At 41.5% G+C, this 22,240-nt stretch overlaps 1 protein-coding gene across 1 annotated transcript; it reads left to right on the top strand.

Moving 5' to 3' along the window:
* Positions 1-3,725: 3,725 nt before the first annotated feature.
* Positions 3,726-21,550, top strand: FAM98A (family with sequence similarity 98 member A). The gene is made up of 9 exons (XM_017806811.1): positions 3,726-3,783; positions 4,019-4,097; positions 6,973-7,121; positions 8,676-8,810; positions 11,652-11,836; positions 14,029-14,109; positions 15,394-15,510; positions 18,024-18,191; positions 19,685-21,550. The coding sequence occupies exons 2-9, from the start codon at positions 4,045-4,047 to the stop codon at positions 20,429-20,431; spliced, it is 1,635 nt and encodes a 544-aa protein (XP_017662300.1). The 5' UTR covers positions 3,726-3,783; positions 4,019-4,044; the 3' UTR covers positions 20,432-21,550.
* The last annotated feature ends 690 nt before the right edge of the window (positions 21,551-22,240 follow it).

Genomic DNA, 22,240 nt, shown 5'->3' with positions numbered 1-22,240 from the left:
AGCAGATATCCAGCTACTCTAGAAAATACAGTAAGCATGCATTTCTGCTGATAAGTCATTCAGGAACTTGGTACAGTATAGCTGGTGAAATAATTAACTGCCACACAAAGGCTGCATTTTAACCATGTTCCTCAGCAAAAATTATCTCCTGCCTGCAGGAGATGCTAAACCTGGTAGCCTGACAGCTATGAAGCTGCCTGCATCTCCATCTCCCCAGGTCCAGCCAGTCTCAAGGCTGAGTGTGTACTCCCAGTAGGCACACACACAAACATGTCTGGGTGTATGCACATGGCCAGCCACACAGATGAACACACATAAAACCAGAAAACAGCACTTCTAAAAACGGAAACAGGATCAATGCCATAATCATGTTCCCCTCTCTGGAATGAAAGTCTGTCATGGAACATACATCATGACAAACAACAGAGGTCCCCTGAGTGCTGCTGGCACTCAGACCTGCTTGCACCCACAAACACAGGCACACACAGACTATGGATCTCTTCAACAACTGGCCTTAGGCAGTCCACCCTTTAAACTGGTCCTGGTGCCCTCTCATCTCTACTGGGGCAGAACCTTACAGCACAGCAGTAAGGACTTAGGAGTCTGGAGAGCTGAAAGTAGTCAGAAGCTGGAAGAGTATTAAGGGAAGTGTCCTATGCCATTGTCCTGCTCTTGATCTTCCCATGGGACCTGCTTTTAGTTATACTACCAACAGGCTACTCAGAGCATGGTCTGACCCGGAACTGACGTTCCTACACACCTGGCAAATACAGGTGTATGTCTGGCAGCCAGTGGTCTTTTAGCTGCAACGCAGCACCTGACCAATATCCACCACACACATCCACATCCCTCCAGGGCTAAGGGGGCCAGAAGGGGTTTACAGTGGTCCACTCCTGAATGGAGAGGACAGCAGCAGTCTGGGCTGGTTTGCTTCTTCCTATAGGGGAAATTGGTGTTACATGGCTTTCTCAGTGCTGGCACAGTGTAGGGAGTCATGTATGGCTCCAGCCAGGACACTGCTGTGAAGCTGCCTGAGGAACACATGGACTCCCAGACCTACAGCTCCCTGTGAGTGAGAAGGGGAAGTAGCTGTAGCAAACTCAAACCAGGGAGAGAACAAATATGAGGAGAGCTGAGCTCAGTTCTGCAGGTTGACAAGTCTGCAGAGCTTTGTGTAGCACATGGAAATCTACCCCAGTTACAGCTCTGGTGTGAGCCAACAGCCTGAGCGGCTGCTGCTCCCAGAAGTAACCATTCTAGAGAGTTCTGTGATGTCATTGCACAATAGCAAACTGCTTGGGACAGTATTAGTTTGTTCAAGTAGCACCTGTATGCCAAACAAAAAACTAACTGTCCAATGTTCAAATGGATTTCCTCTGGAAGGGCCAGGATGCTGTACAGTTGCCATTCACACCTCTCATGCCTCCAAAATCTGGGTGATGAAAAACCCTACAGAGATAGGAAAAGAAAAAATCACAACTGACGAGACACAGAATGACAAAACAAAGCTCTCTTCCCTGTCCTTAGGAGAAAATTGTAGCTGCCTGCTCCAGGTTAGCATCACACCTCCAATTGTTCTCCCCAGCCACAAGATTCATATGGTTTTCAAGAAACTGCTGGTTCCCACAGCACAGAAAGGACAATAATGCAGTTGCAGAACTAAGTGATGCAAATGGGAAAAGATGCCTTCCAAATTGTCCCTACCATGCAGTGTTGGCACAACTGAATGAAAGAGAGAAATCTATTTATTTATTTCAGAAGGCAGATGTCATTAGCTGAGTGCCAAGATGAATACAACCCTTATCCCTTGCCTATGCTTATCTGAATCATCTGAGTAGTGTCAATATGGCGTTTACCTGCAGTAAATGTAGATGACAGCAAATGTTCCCTTGAAATTAGCACAAAATCCTCACTTCTCAACATGTGCAGATTCAGGAGTGGACACAGAAACAATGTCTATATAAGAAAATGAATTTTTTCATGTACTGCTTGCTCCTAGTCCTTGCCTGTGGGAAGAAAAAAAGAAGGTTCAGAAGTAAGGGCTAAATGTTATGAAGACGAGAAGCAGCAGCAACTGAGGAGCAGGGCCAGACTGGACATATGGCACTGCTTTGTACAGTTACAGCTGTGCAAGCAAGGTGAACTCAACCATTATATTAAAAAACCAAACAAATAATCAAAACCAACAACAACAACAAAGTCACAAACTTTCAGCAGCAGTGTTGAATTTGTGAGGAAACAATCTAATCCTCCAAACCCCCAACTTAGACTACCCACCAGGCAAGGCTCCCAGGCAAAAACCTGGTAATGCTTTGAATAAATTCCAAATTAATGGACTAGAGTAAAAGCAGCTAATTCTTAACAGCAGTGATAAGACAGCTTGTCAGAAACCTTAATTTCTTTTTGTTTTTAAAAAAACTGAAGTAGCCTAAGGCTACACTTTACCAGCCACTATACAACTAGAAGCAAATACACAAAGAGGAAAGCCATATTATTTCTTTCACATTAAGATTTTAGTCTTAGGGAGGTAGTTTTCCCATAAATGTATAGATTGACCAGTCTTTAGTAGCAGAACTGGTGACTGAGCTGTCTGTTAGTGAAGAATTTCTAGCCCTTCGAGGTACTGTTTCTTTATCCTCCGACGTATCTTGAGGCTACAAGAGGCTTTGTACTTTGACTGCAGCTTTTCCTCTTTATGCCTGCCAAGGGCAGTTTCCTGAAGCACAGGACTCCTCTCCTGCAGTATCAGCTCACTGCCGGTGAGGGACTGGGATTGCTTTTGGCTTTCCCTGGCACGGCCCAGCCATCCGAACAAACCCTGCTTTCTTATCCATGCCTCCTTTCCAGTACCGACGTGCTTTCTGCGGGACTGCCGCATCTCAGGCAGGGGGGCAGTGCTGCCTGACAGAGCTGGGCAGAGCAGGCAAAATTGACCCCTGTAACTTTTGTCATTAATGATGGATCTGTATCCACGTGCACGGCCTTCCCGCTGAAGATGCTGGCAGCTGAGCGACTGGAAGAAGTGAACGCTGTTACACCCCTCCTCTGCCCCCAGAATTTAAAATAATTTAAAAAAACCGCTGGCAGAGCGTTGCCTCGAGGGGTTTCACTGCCAGCACGGAGCCCTCGGCATCCCCGAACGCCACGTCCCCACCGGGACAGCGGGGCACCACTGCAGACAGCGCCGCCGGGGCGCGGGGCACAGGCGCCGCCCAAAGAGAAACGAGTCCCGCGGATCCAAATTATTAGTTGAACTGAAACGATTTCGGTTTATCAATGTCATTCTCCCAGGGGCAACCCCCGCGACAAGCCTCGCCACGCGCGAGGCATGCCGGGATTTGTGGTCCCGGCGAGACCCCTCGAGTACGCGCTCTCGCTGCGTGGCGCGGCTTGACCCTTCCGCCGCCCCGTCCTCCTGCCCGTTGCGCGACGCCGCTCGCCGCAGCACATTCCAGCGTGGGCCCCGCGGCGGGGAGAGGCGTGTTCTCCTTCCGGGTCTGCCCGCGGTACTGCCTGAACAGAGAAGTGCGGTCCTTGGCTCGTGCCGCGCTCCTGTCCCACACAGACACCCCGGTGCCCGCCCTTGCGCCCCCGTCTCAGCTTCACAACACTGCGCGGCTTGGCCGGATAGGCGGAGCCCGACGCGCGAGCAGGCGGCGGCGGTCAGGCACGGAGGCGGCGGCCCGAGGGAAGCCGGCTGAAGCGCGAGGCGGGGGCCTGCCCGGCTCGGTCCCGCCCTGACATGCCAACCCGGCAGCCGCGGGCGCAGCAGCTGCGAGCGCCGTGCGTGGGGAGGGAGCGGGGCGGGGGCGGCAGCGGGGCGGGGGAGCGGGGGAGCAGGAGCAGCAAGAGAAGGAGAAAGAGAAGAGGGGTTGGGGCACTGGAGGCTCCCCCACCGCAGGGCGGGGTGTGAGGGTTGAGCTCCCCCCGCGGGGCCGGGACGGGCTGGCGGGGGGGATGGCGGGCGGCGGGAGGTCGGGTGCGGGTGCTGGTGGCGCTGAGTGCTGCTGTCGCGCAGGTCCGCCCGCCGTGCCCCGCCGCAGGATGGAGGTCGAGCTACTGGAGAACGACGTGCTGGAGTCGCTGGAGGACCTGGGGTAGGTGTGCGGGGCTCCCGGCGCGGGCTGAGGGCGGGAGGGCGGCCCCGGCGTGGGACACGGCACCACTGCCCGCCCCGCAGGGCCGCGGCGCAGGGCAGCCCCTGGAATGGCCCCTTTTCGTCAGAGCTGTCCCCGAACCGGGCCGGTGATGGTGCCCCAAGGCCAAACGGGCCGGTTTTCAGCTCTGCGGCCTTGGCGGACGTTTCACGGCTCCCTGAGTGGGGGTTTCCTCGATCCGTGCGGTGCCGTCTCGTTGGTAACCCCTCTGTTGGACAGAGCGGCCCTAGCTGATGGTGGGAAGGGATAAAGAGGCCCTTTAAGATGTCAGACAAGAAGAAAGCTTTCAGCGTTTATGTTGGGTGAAAAAAACCGAAAAGAATTGGAAATGACAGAGGACCTGTCCCGTTTACGTTTTTTTTTTAGTATAATACAGCACAGGAAATTTCTGCTGTTTAAACCTCTTACTTTGTCACAGTCAGTAAAAGTTATATAAATATGAAAGGAAGAGCTCGGAGAACATGCCCTGTTGTGAGCTCCCATGTCTGTAAGCTGTTGAGAGTTCAGAAGGCAGCTACGATTACACTGCTGCTGGTTCTGTGCAAACAGCTGTATTTACTCACATTGGCCAAGTTCCCATGAATCACTTTGTGGCTAGAGTCATTATGCTCCAACAAAGATTATATTTCCAGGCTAAGCTGGTGATGCTAGTTCCAAAGCTTGACAAATAGGCTTCTCTTTTGGCAGGTATTTCTGTGCCTGAAATGTGAAAAGGTCTCTGTGACATGATGAACGCACTGTGATTGGCTCTTTTTTTGTTTTGTGTGTTAAGAAGGATATCAGTGGCTTGAAGGACTTGTGATTTGTGCTCCCCTTCTTTGCAGTTATAGACAGAAAATGCTGTCAATTTTCAGCATAAACAAATAAAGTGAACAGTGAAAGCAGGTGAACAGATAAGTCAGATCAACCAAGATTGGCGGCAAAGATTGAAAGGAAAATTGGAGGACAAAAGACATGAGACTTCAACAGTAATGGTAACAACGGGGAAAACTGCTGCACCTGTCTGAAGGGCTTCTGTTTCCTGGTGTCTGGAAAGACCTCTGTTTGAGGTTTTATGCTTTGGCAGTACCTCCACAATTCTTCATGGTTCAGTTTATTTTTTCTAATCAGATCCTGAAGACATTTCTAATATATTACTGGATTTTTTTTTTTTATAGCACTTCATGTCAAAGAGCTGTTCCTTTTTGTAATTGTGCTCAAGCTGTTCAGATAGTGGCCTCTTGCCTTGTAAATCAGTTTGTTGAACTGTTGGAAAAGCAAACAGACCAGATAGCACAATGTTACCGAAAGAGGAATGTAGCTCCAGAACATGTGCAATTGGCGAGAAAGGAAGGGAAAAGCTGCTTGCAGTCGGGAATCTGCAAGTTGGATTATTGGCCAGATAGATGTGTAGATGAAGTCGTAATTATCAGAGATAACACAGTCAAGATGTCTTATCTGTTAAAGAGAAACTCTAGAAAAGGGGCCTCTGACATGACTAGTGACTTAAATCCTGATCCGGCCAAAGCAAAAGGATTGTCATCGCTTCCCTTCTACTTTGATCTGGATGCTTCTGTTTTGAGCCCCAGATGTTCCTGTACATGTGTAGGTCTGAAACGTCTGTGGGATGGGTCTTAAACTTGCTCTAATCAGCTTCTTGGGAGCGTCCAGCCTACTGTGGTCATGGAGTAGGGTTGTAATACATCAGATTACAGTTTCCCACCAGCTGCTAGTAGATTAACTCTCAAGTCAAGCTGCTCTGTGAGGTAAAAGTTATTTTTGAGTGTGGCTTCATCATTTGAGTTGGATGAAGTAACAGACCATTACAAGGAAGGCCACATCCTTTATATGTGACGTTAAGGACAAGAGCAGAGTGAGAAGAGTAACATTTCAGTTTGCGCTCTCAGAGATTTTTGTTTTACTCCTGCGTTTGCTAAGGGTCACCTGGACTCACTGGACTGTTTTGATGTAGTGGTGTGACTTTACCCAGGAGTTTCAAAGAGGGATTTTGGTTGGTTATGTGCACTCTTGGATGTCTTTCTGGTTTGAGTGCAGTATATCAAAATAATATTGTGCATTTTTTAAAAAAATACTCTGGTAAATTCTGACTTTGTGCTTCTACCTGGTTAATAAGGCAGTCTTCTTCTTATTCTTCCTCCTTCCCCTGAGAGATTATCGGCAAACAGATGTCCTGAAAGCTATGTCTTCTAAGTTATGATCTGTAAACATTCTTACGTTAGGTCTGATTTTTGGCTTACTTTGTTTATGCAAAGAACTAATTCTTTTTCTTTTTCTTGTGCTCCTTCAGGGAGGTGATCTTTGAAAAGAGGATATTGTTATACAGATCACTTTTGTAGCATTTGTATCAAAGGCTTTGTTTTGCATGGCAACCCTTTAGTACCTGATAGGAAATGACAGAAAGGATGCACTTGTTCAGCAGTAATTATTCCACATACTGTAAAGCAGTATGTGGAGTTCAAGAATGACTCTATGAAACTGCTTTTGCCTTGGATAGGTGTATTGTAAGTAACATCTTTTTAAAGAGATGGAGGCAGAGAAGTATAACATTCTCGAGGATGAAACCTTTGATGATGATTTTTTGTGACACAGTCTTTTTGGCAGTAGGCCGATGCACACGGAAATACTGAGTTTACTCAGGTGTTTTCAGTGTGTTTTTTGTTGCAGTTCAGTGCAGGAACATCGCCCCTTCAGGTGTTCAGCACTGCAGATGTGTTGAGGGTGTAGCTCTCAATATGTGTACAGCATGAAATAAATCTATCAAAGGACATCAGTCACAGCAAACATTAATAAGCATTGCTTTTGTTTTACTTTTCAGTTACAAAGGTCCACTGTTAGAGGACGGAGCACTGGCTCAGGCAGTCTGTCATGGAGCCAGTTCCCCTGAGTTCACCAAACTCTGTGCTTGGTTGGTGTCTGAGTTACGGCTCTTCTGCAAACTAGAGGAAAATGTGCAGGCAACAAACAGTAAGTAGCACAAACATGCACTGAATGTGTGTTCTTGTGTGCTGTAAAGATCTGGGCTCACAGTATCTGTTGTACCAAGGAGTATTGTCTGCATGCTGCCAGATTTTGGATATTTTTCACCTCAAACTTCCCTAATGAGCAGCCAGTAGATATTGAAATAACAGTGGGGATCAAACAGTCTTTCTTCCGAAATTCGCTTTTTCTTTTAATTGTTCGACCATAGAGTTTTTTTTAAAGCTCTTAGATGTATTTAGGGAAACATTAATACTTGTAGACGTTTTATTAGATTATGAGAACGCTTTTATTTCAATGCTTCTGTTCGTAATTTTTATGTAAGAAATACCTACTGTTCAAGGTAACATTCTCATGACTACAGTAACCATATTTTCATTTTTGGTTACCTTAATGCTGTGCATACTATGATTTTTCCCTCTTCATGAAAAACTCTGAGAAGGAGCCTGAAAATGTTTGTTTATTGTTTTGGTGGAGGACACAAACCTTAGTTTTCAAAAAAATGTTATTTTTGGTCAGCTAGTCATGACATTCTATAGATTAAATTGTTAAATTCCTATGATAACGTGTATTTCTGAATATCTAATATTAACTCATAATGCCTTTATGAGCTTAACTTTCTGTTTATTCAGTGGCCAAAGGTTGCTGCCTTTCACCTCAACATCTGTTCTTTTCCTCTTTCTTTCTGTTTTTGACATGTTCGTCCTTTCTTCTTTGAATGTATTTCACTCCCTTTCCCTGTAACAATATAGCATCTCACCTATTCTAGTAGTATAGGATTTCTCCTGTATGTTTTGTGTAAAAATACAGTCCAGAAGTATTCTAACCCCTATTCCGAATTCTCTAAACACAGCGATAGAAAAATGTTGGCTGAGCACTATCAAGTCCTGCCTTCATTTTGTGTGCCTTGAGTTTGTAAATAACAGACATTTGGGGCTGAAGTCTCGTTTCAAAAGATAAAAAATGTTACCTCTCATTAATCACTGTTTTTTTACTTAACAAATTCAAATTAGTTTCAGTAATTTTTGACAGAAATATCAGCCAAAGGTTTGGTTTATGTGACTTAATTATTTTTAAAGGTATTGGTATGAAATAAAAGACGTTGACAAACATGATCTTACAGGGAGAAGCAGTAAAAACTCACAAGGAGAACTTATAAACCATAGTTATTATTTATGACTTTTTCAGAACTCTCTAATACATTTGTAGTGGGAAGAGTTAGTTGATATTTAAAGTATGCCTGTAAGATTTGAATTTTTTAGTGTCACATTTCATTGTAGAAGTTGTTAGTACCTGTCTATTGTAGGGGGAAAGCTACATCAGTGAAATGTAATTTTACAATAATGAAGAATGTTATAGTTCCAAATAGGTTGTGCTGTGTCTTTGAGGAACCTAAAGAATGCATTTGGCTTCCATTAAAACCAGGTTTTAATATTAAATAGTGACTGGAGCAAAGCATATATTTTTTAAGTAGCTAATTAATTCTAATCATAGCCCCATATATGTTAGCTGTAAACAAATTATTGTCCTTTTCTTTCTAAGGTCCAAATGAAGCAGAAGAATTTCAGCTTGAAATGAGTGGGTTGCTGGCTGAAATGAACTGTCCATATGCATCATTAACATCAGGAGATGTGACAAAACGCCTTCATAATCAAAAGAACTGTCTCTTGCTGCTTAGTAAGTTAGAAGGGTGCTTGCAAGCAGATCTGGTTTTGTGCAAGATTCACAGTATTGTTTCTAACACTTAATGAGATACTGTTTTGTTTACCACAATGTGCCACAATGTAGTTACCTAAAAACATGCATCATTTTTTTCTGTAATTTGCAGCATCAGAATATCACACTTCTGGTTTTATCAGTCAGTATAGAGCCAGTATATGATGGAAAATATTCTGAGTATTAACCTTTTCACATTTGCTAGGAAAAAGCCTGACCTATTATTTCTCAAAAGGTACACCAAAGATGGAATAATTTGAAGACTTCTGCCAGAATTTAGCCACTGAATTTTATTTAGAATGGTTGTAAAAATGACCACTATCATCAGATGCATCATCATTTTGGAGCCCCCAGTGTGATGACTTGCAAGGTGCAACAAGACTTGCAGTTTCCTACACTGGCAACGATTGTAATTGTTGTGAAAAAGAGAAAATGTTGTATCCCAATTTCCAGTTCTTTTTATCCTCTTCTTTTGTAAATCTCTGGAGTGTTGCTTTCTTCTGATTGAAAGGAAATTAACATTAGCGGTGGTGATTTCTTCTGTTTTCCACCCAGTGGACCTCAATGGCTAAATTGGTTTTATTTCTGCCTAGGAAATGTTAGAGGAAAAGAAATGATTCAATTACTTGAATAACACTGATTCACATTAAAATAAAAAAAATTAAAAGTGTCAGAGTTAGAAACCGTAGTACTGATTTTAATCTAATCTTTAACATAATGTTTTATTTGCTTCCTCAGTTGCTGCTGATTCTATAACCTTTCAAAACAAATGTAGTTCTGCCTTCAGCTGAGATGTAAAAAATTACAGAGTTTAGATTCCTGTATTTCAACAGTAGGAGAAAGATGAGTAGACTTAATCTGATTTTTTTTTTTTATAGTATGTTCAAAAACGTCAGATGAAGTGAGATAGTTGTTGCATTTAAGATGTTTTGTAGCTCAAACAGTCGGCCCTTCAGCTTATTTTCTGTAAGCCATGCCATTCAGTAGGTTTGGCTTGTCTGTGACACACAGTTTATCCCAGAGGTCCTCTGTGATGTACGTTTTGGTAATATAAGGCCATGTTCAGGAGCTGAACTCTGGTATCCCATCTGGCAGGAATGCTGTGTTTACTGTCAAATGTGAAATTCCAATAGTGCCAGACTCCTTTTTTGTGTACCATGATAGTTGCATAGCTTTCTTCAACTGCATTAAGCAAACTTATTAGTTATCCTGTTGTATGTGAGCCATAAAACAGTATTTTTCTGGAGAAACAGAATAACTCTCTGTAATGAAATGCCAGGGTATTTTGCATTTTAACAAAATGCAGCAGAGTTTATGCCAATTGGAAGATGTAGCAGAATTGCTGGGAGGGAAAAGCACCAAGTAAATGTAAGCAGTTAGGATTGATTGCCTTGATGTGTAAGCATGGCTAGAATACAATATTAAGTACTGGTATCTGCAAAAATAAAAAGTACAAGTTTCGAGTTGGTTCAGAAAAGATCTGCTAAAAAGACTCACTGTCTGAAGAACATTTGTCTTACAGCAATGGACTTAAAAATTTCAGTCACTGTTAGAGGAGGTTGAAAGTAGCTTAGATGTGATCTCTGAATTCTTCAAACAAAATTCTGCTCTTAGTTTTTTTTTTCAGGAGGCCTGAAAAGAGTGTAAATAATTGAAAGTTCAATATAAGCAAAACCTGTATGAAGTACTGTTGAAAGAACTTAAAAAGGATTTTTAACTGCTTTACATATTCTAAGTATTTTCTAATTTATAAGGTGTTCTGTGTCTAGTGGAAGACATTCTAGAAATTTTGAAGAAATTCTAGAGATCACTAAAACACTGTATTCTTTTCTTAATCTTTTTATCTGTCCCAGTTTTATAAGTAGTAAACTGCTCTTGCATAACCATGGGTTTACTTCCCTGCTCGCAAGTCTCTCTGCAGTATCTGTTTTTCAATTCTTATTTTTAGAAACATTTATTTATGTTATTGCTAAGGTCAGTCACTCTGATTCATGGTAAAAGTATTGGTTAAACCTGTGCATTTTTTAAAATTGTGACAACTGCAAAAAAAGCTGTTTATATCACTGTAACTGATACCTGATGCTGAAATTTTGGGTTTATATCATAAACTCATATCATTTATATCAGAAACTGTGATTTTGATTTTTCTTTTTTCTTGTTTGATAAAGGAGTTCTAATGTGGTGATAGGCTCTTGCAGTTCTAATATTGAAGAGAACTGCAGGCATTCTAGTTTCTATTTTCATCAGTTAGAGCCTTCCTTTCTGAAGTTATTGTAAACCTGAACTCTCAATAGTACCTTTAAGTGGGATTATTTTTCCACTCTGCATTTTGCCTGGGGAAGTCGAGGAGATTCCTTCAGCATTTCACTTCTCTCTACTCGTTTGCTTGCTTTCTTTCCTAGAGCCTCAAGGAGTGCTTGCTTGCCTCTCCTAAAGTGCATGTCCCAGTCACTCCTCTGACTTGATTCCATGTTCTCTGTTTCCTATCTTTGCTGGGCTAAGCCTGAAGGAAAAGAGCTGTGTTCTCTTGAACTCTGGGATTAATACCTGCTGGAATCATAGGGATTTTTCCAGGCTTTGATGGTTTGTACTAAACCTGTCCCCTGTTTGTTGTGTTTCTAGCACTGGACTCAGTGATTATTAGAAATATGAGTGTTCTGTGGATACAGAAGTTCTAGCCCACACTCTATCTAAAACAGTCCATTTACACATTTTTTTGGTTGTAAGCACTTGTTTTCACTGGTTCTAAAATAATTTAACTCTGCTGTATCTGATGCTCAGATCTAATTTTTCTTACCCCAGCATACCTCATCTCAGAACTGGAAGCTGCCAGAATGCTGTGTGTGAATGCCCCTCCTAAAAAAGCCCAGGAAGGAGGTGGCAGTGAAGTCTTTCAGGAGCTAAAAGGCATATGTATTGCTTTAGGCATGTCCAAGCCTCCCGCCAACATAACGATGTTCCAGTTCTTCAGCGGAATTGAAAAAAAAGTAAGATCCAAATAAAGGAAAATTGGAGTATTTATGATGTTACTGTTTTGACATAAAATAGTTCTGCTGCCTGGGCGAGATTTGTCTCTTGTGAAACTCCAGTGTTGGAATTGTGAAGGAGAGTTATTGTGTTATACTGAGTATGCCAAGAGTCAGGATTTTGAAGATTAATTTAAAGGCTTTTTTCATGCCAAGGCACAAGGTCAGGGACTGTTGCTATCGCTGCCTTCCAAGGTGACTGGTCTAGGTTTTAATGTCATCGCTCTTTGCAGAAGACGTGAAAAATGCTGAGCTTAGGCTTCAGGAAGAATGTTAAAGAGAAGTATCTTCCAAGAAATACACCTAGACTAATTTTTACGGGAAACTAATGTTTTAAAAATGTTTATGTTAAACGGTAGTGTAACTAAAATTTTCACCTTTTCCCTAAGGCTTCATCAGTTCCTGTGATTCCATTTATTTTTGTTCTTTACCATGTGTGTGTTCCCCAGGCTGCTGTAATTTTTTTTAAAAAGAAATTTACTTTTGATTGAGTAACTTTTGTAAAGCAGAGAAATGAAATGGTACTGACTGTCCAGTGCACAGACCAAGGATGGGGGACAGAAAGCTTTTAAGTCACATTTAGGGACTTGCAGAGTAGGGTAGAGCAGAACAGCAGAAGAGAACCTGATTGTAAAGCTCCCCAAAATACTTTCAGAGTTTGATTGACCTGTTTCATTGTCCTTAAACAAATCCAAGGAGCTGAAATAGTGTTCCATTTCTTTGCAAGAAACCAGTTTGGTTTGACAGGAGGAGGAGGATGGTTTTCCATCAGAAGTCCAGGCTGTAGAATGGAAGCAGCTTGTTTTCTGGTTTTGGCACTGTCATGGGTACTAAATAGACACATAAGAAATCTGTACTTCCATTTTCTGTAAAAGGTAGAAAATATTCATAACAATGAACAATGCTAGCAAGCTTTGCTGTTTAAAGAAACTATAGAAATACAAGATACCAAATAGATCAAAATCTTCTTAATCTGGGAATTCTGTTACGTTTTACTAATACACTTTTCTTTTACATTGTCTTGTAAGGTTAAATGAATGTTATCTCAATGATGTATCAAAAAAACCCTAACAGTCCTTAATAGCTTCATAAAATACACCAGGAATCTCTAACCTAGAGGGTTTTTAGAAATTGTATATAAGGTGCAGTGTTTACAGTCCACATACTTCAAATGTTGGTAGGATTTGAGGAGAAAGTAAATCTGACTAATAGCTGAAAAACTTAAATTTCACTTTGTAACTGAAAATACATCCCTAAGCAAAATGTGAAAACTTAACATAGGGTGAATATTTTGCTCTTGACTGTAAGATGATGTTTATAAAAAGAGATTCTCCTAAAGTTTTGTACAGTTTGGAGTAGGATCTTTGTATAATTGACTCTCTTTGTTAATGATCCACCACATTAAAAAAAGAAATTGCTGATACTTGAATGAACTGCTACCTCTGCTATTTGAAGAACTTAGGTTTAAAATCTTCAAATTAAATAAATTTGGCTCAGCAGCATTGGAAAAGTAGGTCACTGAAAGTCTTAAATCAACTGCTGGAATGAACAGCAAGGAAGTTGAAAAATGTGGTTTGCAGCAGAACAGAAGTGAAGTTGTTTTGTTTGGTTTTTCTTCCAATACTTTGGTCCAAGTTTTTGTCACTGCTATTTCATTTCTTACCCCTGAAGTCCTCAGAAATTTTGAGACGTGATAGATTATCTAAGTTGTGCCCAAACTTTTAAAATGCAAGTTAAGTTTTTGTATTAAAGATTAAAGACCTCACTGTAAAGTGAGGTCCTTCTTTAGTCATCTTACATTTCACATAATGTTAATACAGTCTTTTTGATAGAAGTGTGGAGGATTTTCTGAATTAAAGAGATGACGTGTAAAATAATCACTCTGTCTTCAAAAAGACCTGTACCTCATGGTAGCTTTCTGTTTTGTCTGTAGATCTACTCTATAGTCCCTTCTCTTAATTTTTAAGTAATTATAGCTGAGACTACCAGAAATATAAAAATAGTTGCTTTCTAAAAGAAGTGTGCTTGGTTCTCTGTTCCAGAGAAAACAACTTGTCATGCCTTTGACTGTCCAACAGTCCTCTCCTTTAATTTGAATCTTGAAAAGCTAATTTTTTTAGCCAGTGCTTATATTCTTATATGTCTCCTAACAGCTGAAGGAAACTCTAGCAAAGGTTCCACCTAATCACGTTGGAAAACCTTTATTGAAGAAACAACTGGGACCAGCTCACTGGGTGAGTAGTTGCTGGTATTGGAGCCTGTTGCCCTTTTTTAGGTATACGAAGTATTGATCTTGATTCTGTGTGTTGCAATATGATTTTTCTCTTTCTGAAGATAAGAAGACGGTTTCTTGCAGTATAACATACATATTGGTACAATGAATGTTCAGCAGTTGATAAAATCTTACTCATGAATCTGTATGTCCAGACGCAGGGTAAACTTCTCCAAAATAAAGGCAATTTACAGATGGTGCCCTTTGCCAGCACTGTCTGTGTGACCTAACCTTGCTGAGATGGTGTCACATCCCCTCTTTTGGCTTCTTTGTAGCCAACTTGTGGGTCTGTCCATAATTTCCTTCTCTTTCTCTCACTTGGAGTAGTCTGCTTCCTTAATAGCCTCTCCAAGAGGCAGTGAGTATACAGGTGGGAGCTAGGAGGGGCTGTACACCCAGGCTGCAGAGGTGAGGTCACTTCCAGCTGGAATTTGTCACCTGCTGTTCTTGGAGGATGGTGCCTGGGTTAAGCACTGCTGCTGCACTGGCACAAAGCTGTGGCTACTGCTGCAAGACTGCAAGTCTCTCTTGTGTCTCTTGCTTAAGGCTGTAGCTCATCTACTCCCAACACTGTCTTTCCTCCAACAGTTGTTTTGAGACTGAAAGTGGACCCAGCACCCTGGTCCAGCCAGGCTTCAGTCAGTACATAAATTATTTCCCTAATGGTGCATATCTCACTTGTTGCTCTGACTAGACACTGTGTGCTACCAGGTGTGTTTCTTGTAATGGCTTTTCCCTGTAGGGCACTTTGTTGTCTTGCCTGTATGCAGACTGTGCTTTAATCAAGATCCTCTTGCAGTACTTCACTTACTGTTTTTCCTCTGTCTTTGTCCTTACTACTTTTTAAGGAGGCAAGAACTCTCTGGTATCTAGGACTTATATACGGCCTTGCTTCAACTTCATGCCCGTAGCATTTTCTCACTTTTGCTTCTCTGTCCTGATTGGTGTTGAGAAATGCCTCAGCAGAGTATGCAGTTTTTATGGCCCTTCTGAAAAAGACATCTGTAGTGTTAGAAATGGTAGAAGGCTGAACATAACAGAGCCTTTGAAGCCTTCAGGAAGATTGCATCAGCGGGCATAGCTTGGCTGTGAGTCCATTTGACAAGGCAGATAACTGCAGTCTTAAGCCCTGCATACTATCCCTGTCTTATTCTCTTTCATCCACATAATTTAGTAATTAGTAATTTAGTAAGTAGAAACATTTTATCTGTAATCTACAGGTTATGTTTGCAAATTTTTGTTTCAGGAAAAAATTGAAGCAATTAATCAAGCCATAGTCAACGAATACGAAGTCCGAAGAAAACTGTTGGTCAAACGTTTGGATGTTACTGTGCAGTCGTTTGGCTGGTCAGATAGAGCTAAGGTACAAACAACTTGCTGGGAAGTCCTGGTTGATCGTAACACTTTATAATAAGTATCTCTGGAAAACTGCATCGTTTCATCCTTTATGAGTAAAAGAGTAATTGCAGGTGTTGTCCATTTTTTGTTTAGAATTTCTGAAGAAGTTTATGACAATGTAAGATGACTAAAAAAATTTTACTTAAAACTGATTTGTTGTGTTTTAAAACAGTCTGTATAATGAGAAGATGGTGTGTAACTATACACCAAAGCCACTGAAAAAGAATAGAGAAGATTAGTGATCCAGCCATGTGCTTTCAGAGTACCGTAATGTGAACCATTAAATGCTGTCTCTGTGTGATGGTAGAAAAGCATCTTCCTGTTGACCATCCCTTATCTTACTTTGTGCTGTTCACAGTGATCAGATTTCCTTATCTCAAAGTGTGTCTGCAAGCACAACTCCACAGATGCACATGAAAAAAACTGCTAAGGCACTACTTGTTCTTACCTCATAGACAGGGTAATATTTTATGTGCTTCTTTTGTCTTTGAACTGTGCAAGTGGCTGTGACATGAGATCTGTTCTCTCTTGAGTATGTAATACATATTCTGCCTATAAAAGTAATTACATGGTTTCCTTATTCCCGTGTTTCATAGTGAAAAAGAATGACAAGATTTAAAAAATAGTACATATAATTTATTTTCTAGGACTAAAACAGATATGCTAGCATGCTGTTAATTATGCTGCTGCCAGTGTTTGAGATTGAGTTATTAGTGCAAACTGTTACACATAGAGTCATCAGTTGTTTTTTCTTGATAAATTTTTTAATCAAAAAGCAACTGTACTTTAGTAATAAACTATGGCCTGTCCCCTTTTTTGTTTTGTCACCTGAGCAGGACTTCTACTGGTGTAATATCTCTTAAACCTTGTATTTGTCAGATTTTTTAGTAGATGATTGAAGAACTAGCTGATTGTTTGAGTATTTTAATAGTAAATAAAAATGAGTAGAAGCATGGATTATGTTTAAAAAACAGGGACTTCTAATTGTGTTATAGCTTTGGCATTCATATCCATGCATGTTTGGGTTTTTTCCTAGGAGAATTTTTAGATGCTTTTGAACTTGACTAGCTACAAGAAGTCTTTTCACAAACCCCACAGATTGCGTATACACATTTGTATCTATTGAAATGCAAATCTTTTTTTTTTTTCAGACAAAAAGAACAAAATAACAATACAAAATTGAAGAATGTGGCTCTAGTGTTCCAGACATGCAATACAATTTATTTTATCAGTAACTTCTAGCATGAAGTACCATATTCTTTTTTTATTTGAAAAGTATCAGAATACAGTAGTATGACTAAATAGCCACTTCTCCAGATAGTAGAAACAGCAGAGAAAAAACCCACTTTGTAGTCTATTATTAGGGTTTTTTTAAGAGAAAATTTCAAGTTTCACCTAAAACAATATCATAGCACCAAAACACTGTGCTCAGAGCTCAGTCAAACTTGCTAGGGAAAAACATACTAGTACTCTGGTGAATACTTTTGCTTTTCCTATCTTTAACCAGTGTCATGTTCCAGTTTTCTGTCTTTAGATGGAAAATAGGATTTTAGGATTTTAAAATGTGCTCCTGAGTTTTTTGCCCTGTTGAGATATGCTGGAAAACCTGGTTTGTCCATCCTCACTTCTGTCATCTGGGATCCAGACCAAAAAATGTTCAGATTATAACGTGGTTCATCCTAACTGCATCCCACATTACACTCTGTTGATAACTGAAGAGAGAGGTAACTGGTGTATTAGCTCATGGCTGATAGCACATATTTCTATTGTGTCTGTCAGCTGGAAAACTTTTGAGGTGTTCAAAAAGGCCAAAATGGTTAACATTGAAAAGCAGTAGAGAAAGAGAGACTGCATACAAGGGAAAGTTGAGTGTAGGATCTCATTTCTTGTTTGGGCACTAAGTTTTCAAGACAAAGGACTGAATTAGAACAAGCACTTGAAAGCTTTAGTTCTGCCAGTATGTGTTGATGCCTTGTCTTTGAGAAGAAGCTGACTGGAATGAAGAGTGGAAAGAGTTAACCTTTTTCTGCTGGTACAGAATTGGAGATGGGGTGATGCTATGGTCTAACTGGAATGGGTGTGGGTCAGGGTGCAGGCACAGTAGGAGGTCTGGAGGCTAAACACAGGTGTGTTTCAATATCTTCTAGACATTAGCAGTAGTTCATATAATTATATGACACACTTCTAGTCTGTATTTGACTGCCTGAAAGTAATGCAGTCTGCTTGTATATATTGTTAAAATTGTCAGCTCATTGGCAGTTCAGTCAGAATAGTGTTTCCTATTTACTTAAGAAATTAATTTGACAAATGCTAGCTTTGTTGCAGTAATTCTTAGTTACAAAGTGGTTTTCACTGCCTTTTTATTAATTCTTTGTTCTATTTGCAGTAGTGGCTAGTTTTTCAGTACTGATTTGATTCTTTTGGTGAGGTGTCCCATTGCTTTAGCTGACCGGGCTTTGGTTTTCTTCTCTTCAACAGAGTCAAACAGAAAAACTGGCTAAAGTCTACCAGCCAAAACGTGCCCTCTTATCTACTAAGTGCACTATATCCATAGCAAATCTCTTGGCAGCTCGGCAAGATCTGTCAAAGATTATGAGAACAAGCAGTGGGTCCATCCGAGAGAAGACTGCATGTGCCATTAATAAGGTACCTTTGGTGACAAATGGCTTGTTCTGTTAGGAATATTTAAGTAACTTTAATGTAGTAATACATTCTGCTTTTTTTTTAGAATACTAAGTGGAATTTAGAAATAAAGGATAAGATATTCCAGACTATGCATCAGTGCATTATGAATACTGGAATTTTAGCTGTTTAGGTTTACAGTGCCCCTTCTTTGGGGCAGTAAAAAATCGCTGAAATATCTTTTATTACTTTCAGTGGGAGCAGGCCTGCTCTGTCTGATCAGAATTACTGAAGTCATTACACCTGTTACTACCTAATTCTGTCAGTGTGTCTCAAATAAGACTTACATAATAACTGTGTTTCTGGTCTATATAAATAGAGTATATTAAGATCACAAAGCAAGGATCCCACAAGTTAGATTGTCATGGGTACACAAATAGATGATAATCAAGGATGTAGTTCTAATAATGACATAGTAGGAACATGATTTAGACTAAACAACTTGCTTTGTTTCAAAAGTTACGATTTTATAGTAATAGGCTCACAAAAGCATACATGCAGAACATGAAGCTCAGTAGCTATGTACAGCAGTGTACTTGGTGCTTTAAAAACTGTGGGTATAGATGCATGCTTTTCTACCTTCTGAGTACCAGCTGTGTTTCAGGTAAAGCTGTAATTTAGGAGAGAATACTGGTGTGCTGATATGACGACAGCCCATCCACCCCAAAAAATTTTCGCATCTTTTTAGTGTTGTTGGAGTGTGGAGTGTAAGAAATTAAGTGGTAAGACAGGTGTGACTGTATCATAAGATTGTATGTATGTTTTACTAGGAACTGCCCTATGGTGATCCATATTCTGTTAGTTTATCTCCATTATCAATATTAGATGTTTTCCAAGACAGTAACATGAAATAACAAAGTAGCATACTTCCATTGAAGTTCTTTTGTTATGTTGTTTTAAAATTTGAAGCAGTGCAAATGTCCTGGTCCAAGTCTTGCTAAATTCTTAAATCACACCATACTTGGACAGCTGGAGACCTGTAGAGCCTTGCTCAACTCTGATTAGTGCTGTGTGACACCTGTTGTTGTGTAAGTTTTTGCATGTTCTTACTGAAAAATTGAATTCTTTACCCCCTGTTTATCAAGCCAATGGCTTCTACAGCAAGCCAGAACGCTAGCTGAGAGCCTGTGTTGCCCTATGCTTGTTTGAGATTAGCAGTCTGCACTAGTAAACAGTTAGGTGAGCGGCTGTATTGGTGCTGCCCATGCTGGTGTGCCTGCTCTATGAACAAAAAACACCGGTCTCCTGACCTGTCTTGTTAGCAGTGCTTCAAGTACTAGATAATCCCTGTTTAATTTTTATTTACTGGAGACAGAGTTCTGTCACGTTCAAACAGAGAAAAGTTTGCCTCTGGATATAAAAATCGTGGAGTGGCTGCTGTTTGTGGTGTGTATCAGTAAATGGACTCTTCTGTGAGGTATTAAAACTCCTATCGCAGTTCTCCCTTCCCTTTGCAGGTGCTAATGGGCAGAGTGCCTGACAGAGGAGGAAGGCCCAATGAAATTGAACCACCACCTCCTGAGATGCCACCATGGCAGAAAAGACCAGAAGGTGGTCCCCAGCAAGGTGGTGGCAGAGGAGGAAGAGGTGGCTACGAGTCTTCCTATGGAGGGCGAGGAGGTTATGACCATGGGGGTCACGACCGAGGAGGAAGAGGAGGCTATGACTCATATGGAGGGCGAGGAGGTCATGAACAAGGAAGCCATGATCGAGGGGGACGAGGAGGACGTGGTGGTTATGATCATGGCGGCAGAGGAGGTGGAAGAGGAAACAAGCTTCAAGGAGGCTGGACAGATGGCGGAAGTGGTGGCTACCAGGATGGTGGCTACAGGGAGAGCAACTACAGAGATGCAGGTTTTCAAACAGGTGGCTACCATGGTGGTGGTGGTGGCTACCAAGGAGGAGGCTATGGTGGCTACCAGTCGTCGTCTTATTCTGGAAGTGGCTACCAAGGGGGCGGTGGTGGCGGCTACCAGCAAGACAACAGATACCAAGATGGTGGGTCCCACAGTGACCGAGGGGGTGGGCGTGGAGGAGGAAGGGGCGGCCGTGGCGGTCGTGGCCGTGGAGGTCAAGGAGGCGGCTGGGGGGGCAGAGGTGGACAGAACTTTAATCAAGGAGGGCAGTTTGAGCAGCACTTCCAGCATGGAGGTTATCAGTATAACCAGTCTGGCTTTGGACAAGGAAGACACTTCACCAGCTGAGGCTGCTAAAAACACTTCAGGAGAGCTCACATAACAGAAACCTGGTTTCAGAGGCCTTACTTAATTGCTGCTTGAATTAGTTTGTACAGGTTTGTACACAGCAGGTAGAATCTCTTTGGGATGTTTTCCATTGAGCAAAGTACAACTTTGTGTAGACTTCTCCACACCCACCTCCAATCTGTCTGAATTAAAGGCATTCTCACTTCTCACTGCACCCTAAACATCGACTAATAGCCATGCTTTTTGGAAGTTGGACTGGTTCCCTCTGCTCAAAACACTTTTGTTCTGAATCTGCCTGCTGTGTTTGCCTTCCATTTTGATTTAGAGAAATACCAAGACCTGCCAAATTTGTCTATTATAATACCCAATAGAATTTCTGCATTTTTTTGCCCCAAATAATTTTTCAGTTACATGTTCTAATATCGGTTTGGAGTACTGCCTTTTGACTTGCTGACCTCTTGTTCTAGTCACGGTGACGTTACATGGACGTGTGTGCACGCACCGTGAACTCCCTCTGATGAACAGGTTTTTGGTCTATTATATGAGCTCTACTGTGGGTGCCACGTTCAGTAGCCTTATTTCCTGCTAAACAAAGTTTACCCACCCGCTCAATTTTGAAGACTGACTGCCGCCAAAATCTGCAAAGATCATTTCAAACTAAGCTAAATTGTGAACCAATAGTGTGTGTAGGCCTGTAGTTAGGTGTAGCAATTCAAACTGACCTGCATCCATCCAAAACAAGTTGCTTCTCCTCCAAACCTAATTTTTACTTGAAATCAGCTAGAAGTTACAAACTGAAGTTTATTTTATTTGCAAGTTAATACCACTGGCTCAGCAAATCTAGGGCAATTTGTTTTGGGGGTTGTCTTTTCAAAGAAATGCACTACGGCCTGGGAAGATTAGTTCCTGCCTGGAGGAAGCCCTTTTATTATTGCTGCAGAAAACAAAACCTGGCTGAGTTTGGTGTTCTGATGTTTGGGGTTTTTTTTCTTTACTGAAAGCCACATAATGCTTCTTGCTGGGTTTTTTGTGTACATAAACATTGTCAAGCTGTGAAAGAAAATGGCTGAAGGTGTGCTGTTGTATAAAAGGTGAGCAATAAAAGTATCTGTATGTTCACTTTGCTTTAGTTTCTCTTCCTTGATGTAGTAAGAAGCAGTTACTACAGTTGCTGGAAATTCATGGGGATTTGTCTGCTTCATCTTTTTACATTTTAATCTATTTTAGATTTTGTAGTTGTCCCAGCTGTACTGTACATTCTGTCCTTTGAGAAGCTGTCAGAACAAGAGCAGATGGGAGGAACTGATTTTCAATTGCTCTGAGTTTTGTTCTGTTCCTCCCTCTGAACTGGAGTAGCAGCATGTAGTACTGTCTCTTGATGTGTAAAGTTATTCTTAGACTTTGTGAGCATCTCTCTCCCAGGTTATGCTCCTGCATGCCATGTGAATGTGGTATGCTGCTTCTGGGAACTCTCCTGATGCTCACCAGCCTTGTGGAAAGGTAGGTTCCTGCTACTGTGCTCAGATCACTGTAGCAGAGGTTGTGCTGACAGCAGAGTCTACCTGACATGTCCTTGGGGCTAAATCCAGATTGATGCAGACAGGAGGAGTTCCTTGGCTTACAGTAATTGCACAAGTATTTGAGGGAATCTGTGTAAAGCTGGTGTTGCTGTAACTTAAGATAATTGTGTAAATAAGCTGATAAACATTGCTTAGAACTGATTTGCCTGTATTTCATTCCACGGTCAACCTGAAAATCTGTTTAATTTATTGAGGCCACTAGATGCTGCTAGTGATTCACGGGTTGGAG

This window comes from Lepidothrix coronata, unplaced genomic scaffold (genome assembly GCF_001604755.1).
Source record: "Lepidothrix coronata isolate B3197 unplaced genomic scaffold, Lepidothrix_coronata-1.0 Scaffold16, whole genome shotgun sequence".
Classification (NCBI taxonomy): domain Eukaryota; kingdom Metazoa; phylum Chordata; class Aves; order Passeriformes; family Pipridae; genus Lepidothrix; species Lepidothrix coronata.
Note: the sequence above shows the minus strand (reverse complement) of the source record. Positions and strands in the feature narration are given on the sequence as shown.

Excerpts from the sequence above, each read along its gene's own strand:
- FAM98A (XM_017806811.1), top strand. The coding sequence starts at position 4,045 with ATGGAGGTCGAGCTACTGGAGAACGACGTGCTGGAGTCGCTGGAGGAC. Across the intron at positions 14,110-15,393 it reads AACTGGGACCAGCTCACTGG|GAAAAAATTGAAGCAATTAA; the intron begins GTGAGTAGTTGC and ends TTTTTGTTTCAG. Across the intron at positions 18,192-19,684 it reads CTGCATGTGCCATTAATAAG|GTGCTAATGGGCAGAGTGCC; the intron begins GTACCTTTGGTG and ends TTCCCTTTGCAG.